This window comes from Octodon degus, unplaced genomic scaffold (genome assembly GCF_000260255.1).
Source record: "Octodon degus isolate 3935 unplaced genomic scaffold, OctDeg1.0 scaffold00031, whole genome shotgun sequence".
Lineage (NCBI taxonomy): Eukaryota > Metazoa > Chordata > Mammalia > Rodentia > Octodontidae > Octodon > Octodon degus.
In genome coordinates, this window is record NW_004524607.1 from 1,207,145 (window position 1) to 1,213,502 (window position 6,358).

Here is a 6,358-nt window from a genome sequence, read left to right on the forward strand (position 1 = left end):
AAAAAAAAAAGACTTCATCATGAAAGAAAAGTCCATAGAGGAGTAGCCAATATCTGATCCAGAGAAATCTGATTTTATATATTAGTTAAACGAAAGGAGTGTAAACCCTGTACTTTAATATTAGGCTTACAAATTGAGGAATAATTGTCATTAATTAGCCAAGACTATTAAAAGAGGTTGTACTTTTTTTGTTTTTATTAATTTTATTGAGAAACAAATAGCAATGAGACAGTTTCAAAACCAATTAGTAGGACAGTTTCAATAATTGATACATTGCATGTTGTTGTCTTTGTAGTGGTTATTCATAGTACAAGATGCAGAAATAATATCCTGTCCAAACACTATTAGTAAAAATCTTTCTTCTCATTGAATTAAGAGAAAGAAGCTGTATATCTATCCTACCTATTTCATATATACAGATACAAAATGTATACAGATACAAAATGTCCTTCATTTGTATATCCTTTTTTTAGTTTTGTCAGAGATGGGTATTCTATTGCCATTTAAATCTTGTAGGTGCATGAATTCAGCAAAATTATCCAACATATTCCAGTAGTCCATTGTAGTAGTGAATTATCTGTAGGACTGGCAATGTCAGAAGTTGACTTGAGCCTTTTACAGCTCAGCATATTAATATGGCTTTCCTTTTTTTTTTTTTGCCTGCTCAGGATGCCTTAGGGGCAGGTCTGGTAAGGCATGAGGTTCAAACCACAGAACTCAGCCTGACTGCTTTGCTTAAGCAGGCACCTAAATAACTGAGCAAATGGGCAGGCCCCCTATGGCTTTATTTTTTATACCTCATTTTTATACTTTTCTGCTGGATGGTTAAGACCAAGATAAAGCAAGACCTATGTAACAAGAAATATAACTTTTGTATCTGATAAGGTCAGTCAAGTACCCTCAGGATTTATCCTGTAACCCGGTCCTGTAGGTTGCAGATCCTTTCTGTCAACCATGTGGATGAGTCACGGCCATTGCTTGACCAATTTGCTCTCTGTGAAGGCCTGAGAGAATGTTTTCTCTCCAGGTGACTCTCCTTAGGCACACTCTACATCATCGATCACTTTTCTCTGTGGCCCCATAATCTCCTTGATCAGAAAATTTGGGACACCACTGAGTCACCATATATTTCAAGAATACCAATTGCCTGTGTTAGTTGGGACATAAACAATCTGTGTCGTAAATGTTCTTCCTGCCAAACAGTTTTTCATATGCAGCTTAATGCTAATTCTGCCAGTAGGAGTGGTGACATGACTCCTTGACTCTTTTGATGCCATTTTATGAGTAAAGTCAGCAAGATACAGAGAAATCTTACTCAGATCACAAGGGTGTCCATACGTGGGGCCCAAATTACAACTCACTGTCACCTTTTGAGGACTAACAAGATTACTATCCATGACGAGAACCAGACTAGTGATTTATTCTGTCTCTACTGTATTCTGCCCTGCAAGCTGACTCTTGTAAGAAGCTAATATTTTTTCTTGACTCTTATTTTTTTTTCTTGACTCTTATTAATGGTATTTTCAATAACTGATTCCAAGAAGAGCACTTAGTATGTGTTTGTAAGTATTTCCATCATTTCATTGGACTTACTGATAAATCAAGACCTCTATTAATGTTTATTTCAAGAATAAGAGAAGATTATGAATATAAGTATGATTGATCAGTGAAAATGAATCCCTAGTTTAACTTAGTCTTTAATAAAAGTAACCTTCTAGGGATGACTTGATATCCTTCAGGGAGCAGAAACTCAATCTTGAAAGAAAGGAAGAGATTGGATTTTGCTCTGATTTGGGTTTTGCTTTCTTTAAATTTTCAGTTGTCAGTGAAGTCCTCATAACAGGAAAACTGAGGTAATTCAACAGTGATGTGATGCTCTCATGGCTGAATATTTGGCATGTGGAGTTGGGTTCTGCTTGTGTGCCACTTGAGTTAGCTACACCCTTTAATCCTGTATTATTTTTTACTACTGGGGATTAAAGACAGGGTCTTTGCACTCAGCTACATACCAACTCTTTTTATTTTTATTTTTAAATTTTAAGTGAAAGCCTCACTAAGTCACTATGCGCTTAACTTGCAGCCTTCCTGCCTTAGTCTCTCAGAGTGCTAGCCTTTACATAATTTCTGTGTGAATCTATTCTTAAAGGGGAAATAAACCTTTTCCCCTTTAATTTTGAGGGCCAGGTATTTTGTCTTTGCAGTGAGAAAAGCAACTAAGACAGGCCTCAACCCCTCATGCAACCGTCTCTCCAAGGCCCTATCTCCTAGTGCTGTCACACAGGCGATTAGGTTTCAGTGTATGAAGCCCTAGCAGTTCTTTTGTAAAAGAAGCCCAAGACACAGCCTTGGCCCCTTTTATCATGTGAAGGCATCACTGTCTAGACCATTGCAGATGCTGATTCATTAGTTCATTTTGCACATTCTAGTCCTTGAGGTTTCTCGACTTCTTCTATTTCCACCTATCTTCCAAAACCTACCTACTTCTGGGGATGATTAAACTAGTGTTTAGCATGCAGCTTAGGAGGATTGGTGAAATAGCTCAGTGGACTAAGCATCAGCTTAGGCAAGCACAGGGACCAAGGTTCGATCCCTGACACCACATGCTGCACCAGCCCTGCCCCTAGGCTCACTGAGCTGGCCACCAAGACCAGGTGTGGTGGCACACACCTGTAATGCCAGTCCTGGAGAGACTGAAAATAGGAGGATTACTAGGAGTCCAAGCTGTGTAGTGAGACCCTGTATCAAATACATTTTTTTTAAAGATGCAGCTTAGGGATCCCAGCCTCTAGGTGTATTCTGTGACTTTGCTGTTCCCACACTTCCATGTTGGTTTCTTCTCACAACTTTATCTAGCATTGTGTTGAAATGCCCTCTGTGGATTTGTCTACATAGTACACTATAAGCCTCGTGTAGGTCCTTATGTCTAGGACATCATGGTTCACTATGGTGGATGAGTTTATATAATCATGATTTCTTGAACATACAGGTTCATGTGGAATCAGCTTCTTAAACAATGACTCTAATAATTTCTGGGCATCTCCTGGCACATCAGGCCCAAGGCTCTCTCTTTGTGTACCAGGCTTAATTGATCTTTGGAGGTGGCTTAACAACCTGTGCTACTTGTTGACAACAAATGGGACATCTCTGCCTTCCATTTCCCTTACGCTGTGGTGTTTCTTCCCTCTAGGTCAGAGGAAAGTGTTTGACCTTCCTTTGGGGAGCTGCCTCTTTTGCAGTCATGTGTATGATGCTGGGTCTTCCTTTCTCCATGACAACTGCACAACGTGTACCTGCAAGGTGAGGTGGTGCAGGTGGGCAGCAGCACCACCAAGAGGGTTAGGATGCTGGGGTCATTAGCCAGCAGCAGTGCTATTTATTTATCAGACATAGGAATTGGTGGTGCCACTTCACAAGTGGAGTCACACTCAAGGTCACCAAGAAGTCCACGTGCAACACTCACCTATTATTCAGCTCATCCTCTGGGACCCCACAAGGGGGCTCCTCCTGGTGAGATCAACATTCTGAACATTGTCCTGAGAATTCCCCAAGCCAGACACAAACATGGGGCCATGTTGCCCGGCTCCAATAACCAATGTGAATTCTCAGACACACTCATAAATTACAATGACTTTCATAATATTGACAGCAAAGACACACATGTATTTATGGTCCAAGCTGAGCCTGGTAGCTTGGGAAGATAGTATGTATGTGTTTCTCATTGTCCCATATCTTCCTGGGGCAATGGTTTTCTTTTCTGAAAAGGCAGATGATGGTGTAATTTTTAGTAGGAAAAGAATTCCACAGCCCTAGAGATTCAGAGAGACACATCACACATGCACAGATGTCCTTATGCAGTAAATTATATGTGAGACCAGGAAGAAAAACATTTCCCGTGGAGGGCTTTGGGATCTTTGCTAGTTAACTCCAACATCTGGGGCACCCAGTTTGAAAATAACTTATTTTGTTGGAGATGGCTGCTGTTTTGCTTATGATAGCTAAAGGGCTAGAGTGGCAGAGAGAGGCATGCAGATACAAAGACCAACCAGGAGAGCTATAGTAACAGGTATATTATTCCAGAGTTGGCAATTGCCTGTTGTTCAAACTAGACATCAAAACATGCAGCACATGTGCATAGCATCACCTGGGGTGACAGCTTAGCTCTGAATTGGTGTTCTTTGATCAAAGATGCCTAGCTTCCTATGAAATGCCTCACAGTGGCAGAAGTCCAAGGAAGAGACTCCAGAAAGCTCTGTTAAGGAAGAATGTGGAGGAAGAGAGAGGCAGGAAGGAAGAAACACCATGGTTTGCAGTGAGTGGGGCTTCACTGGCTGAGTGGACTGGCCTCGAGTGTGGAGTCGTAAATCACTGGAAGGGGGGATGTGTGCTTGCTGGCCTCAGACACTAGGATCCTATACAATGTACTCCAGATGCGAGGCAATGGAGAACATTGTGAAGAGAGTCATAGTTCTATTTCAAAACATGAATACATAGCACTGTCTTTATCACTCTCCTCATTGCTGAGACAAAATACCTGACACCCAAAGTTAAAGCAGGAAAGTTTTATTTAGCTCACAATTTGCAGAGGTTTCAGTCCATAATTGGTTGGCTCCAACAGAGGGTGACATATGATAAAGGGGTGACTTCATGGTGATGGAAAACAGCAAAAGCAACAAGAGAGAGACAGGACTTCTCTTTCCCTTATATTGTATGTGGGCTGTCCACTCTACGGTGGGTGTAGCACTCACACCCTTAATCCCAGCACTAGACCATGAAGTAGATTCACCCACCTCTAAAAATCCTGCCCCCCATGACTGCATGAGGATTTGTGGTGACATGTAGACACAAACCATAACAAGCACCTATAATTTAAAGAAGTTACATGTGGATTATTGAAGGAAGACCAGCTAAGATATCTGGTCTACCTCAGGAAAGTCCTTTTTAATTTTCTGTTTCCTTTTGGGGCCCCAGGACTCCACTGTGGTGTGTAAGAAGAAGTGCTCCCACCCTGGCAGCTGTGACAGGGACAGTGAGGCCTGTTGTGAGCAGTGCCTCCTGCGAGTGCCCCCAGAAGACATCAGTGTGTGCAAGTTTGGCAACAAGATTTTCCGGGTATGTCCGAGGTGAAGCTTATTGGCACTGTTGCCCTGGGCTGACTGTTAAGCAGCTCTGGAGTAATGCAGGTTGGAGAGTTCTACAGTCTATGTGTGTGCACATATGGAGGTGTTTGTGTGTAGCTGATGTGCTCATGTGTATTGCAGTATTGTATATTTAGAATTAAGTAAGGGCACACGGGACATAGAGGCAACCTTTTGAAAAGTGTTTGCTTTGGCTTCGTTGCTGTTAGAATATCTGGCCTGGCCCAGCTCTTATGTCCTTCCTGGTGGGCGGTGTGGTTGTGGGCACCCACTGTCAGGAGCGTGTCATTCAGGTGGGCCCCTTGCCAAGATGACCCCCACATCGAGATCCTGATGGACCTCAGCTTGATGCACTTAGAAGCTTTTCACGAAGTCCCTTTCCCAAGAGGAATTTTCTCCTCTGGACGGTGCTCAGGTAACAACTGTTCTGCTGTGCGTGGCCAGCATGGTGGTCACAGGGCTGAGAGGACGCTGCCCCAGCTAAAGTGACAGATTGTCTGCTGGCATCTGGCCACCTTAGGTGTGATTCTCAGCCTTTTCTGGTGCTCACAGTGGGAACCTGGCAGTGGCCATTACACTCCGGATGCAGGCACTGGGCTTTGTTCTAGGATTCTCCCATCTCCCAGCCAGTCTGCTTGCCTCAAGGGTGGGGGGACTCAGTCTGTACCCGAAGATGTCACTTCTTGGTATTCTCGGGAATTGATAACTCAGAACCAGCCCAGTTTCGAAAGCTTCTTGGGCCAGGCTGCCTGGTCACCACCACAGCTGGAGGAGAGGCTTTGGTCCTCAGGGACTCTGAGAAGCCAGGATGTGTTCTGCCACCAGAGGGCTGTATGTGTTGTGCTTACCCGGCTTCCAGGACCACTCCTGCCCCCCACACAGAGTCACTCTTCGCCTCTGGAGCATGGAGATAAAATAGCTGCCCTCTCACAATGGGGTTTTGTGCAAAGCACTTTCAAATCTCCTTATAAATATGCCCCTCTAGGCGATTGCAGCCTGAAATAACTGACAGAGTTATTTCCTTTTTTATTTTTATATTAATTTATTGAGAAATAAATAGCAATGAGACTGTTTCAAAACTGATTAATAGGACAGTTTCAATAATTAATACATTGCACATTGTTGTCTTTGTAGTAGTTATTCATAGTAGATGCAGATATAATATCTTGTCTAAACAGTATTAGTTCAAAACTTTCTTCCCGTTGATCTAAGAGAAAGTAGCT

At 42.8% G+C, this 6,358-nt stretch overlaps 1 protein-coding gene across 1 annotated transcript in view; it reads left to right on the top strand.

The window, feature by feature from the left end:
* The window catches only part of LOC111816364 (BMP-binding endothelial regulator protein-like), a 126,420-nt gene that overhangs the window by 87,881 nt on the left and 32,181 nt on the right, over positions 1-6,358 (top strand). The window contains exons 6-7 of the mRNA XM_023713364.1: positions 3,188-3,297; positions 4,969-5,109. Coding sequence (XP_023569132.1) covers positions 3,188-3,297; positions 4,969-5,109 — 251 coding nt within the window. The remainder of the gene's footprint in view (positions 1-3,187; positions 3,298-4,968; positions 5,110-6,358) is intronic.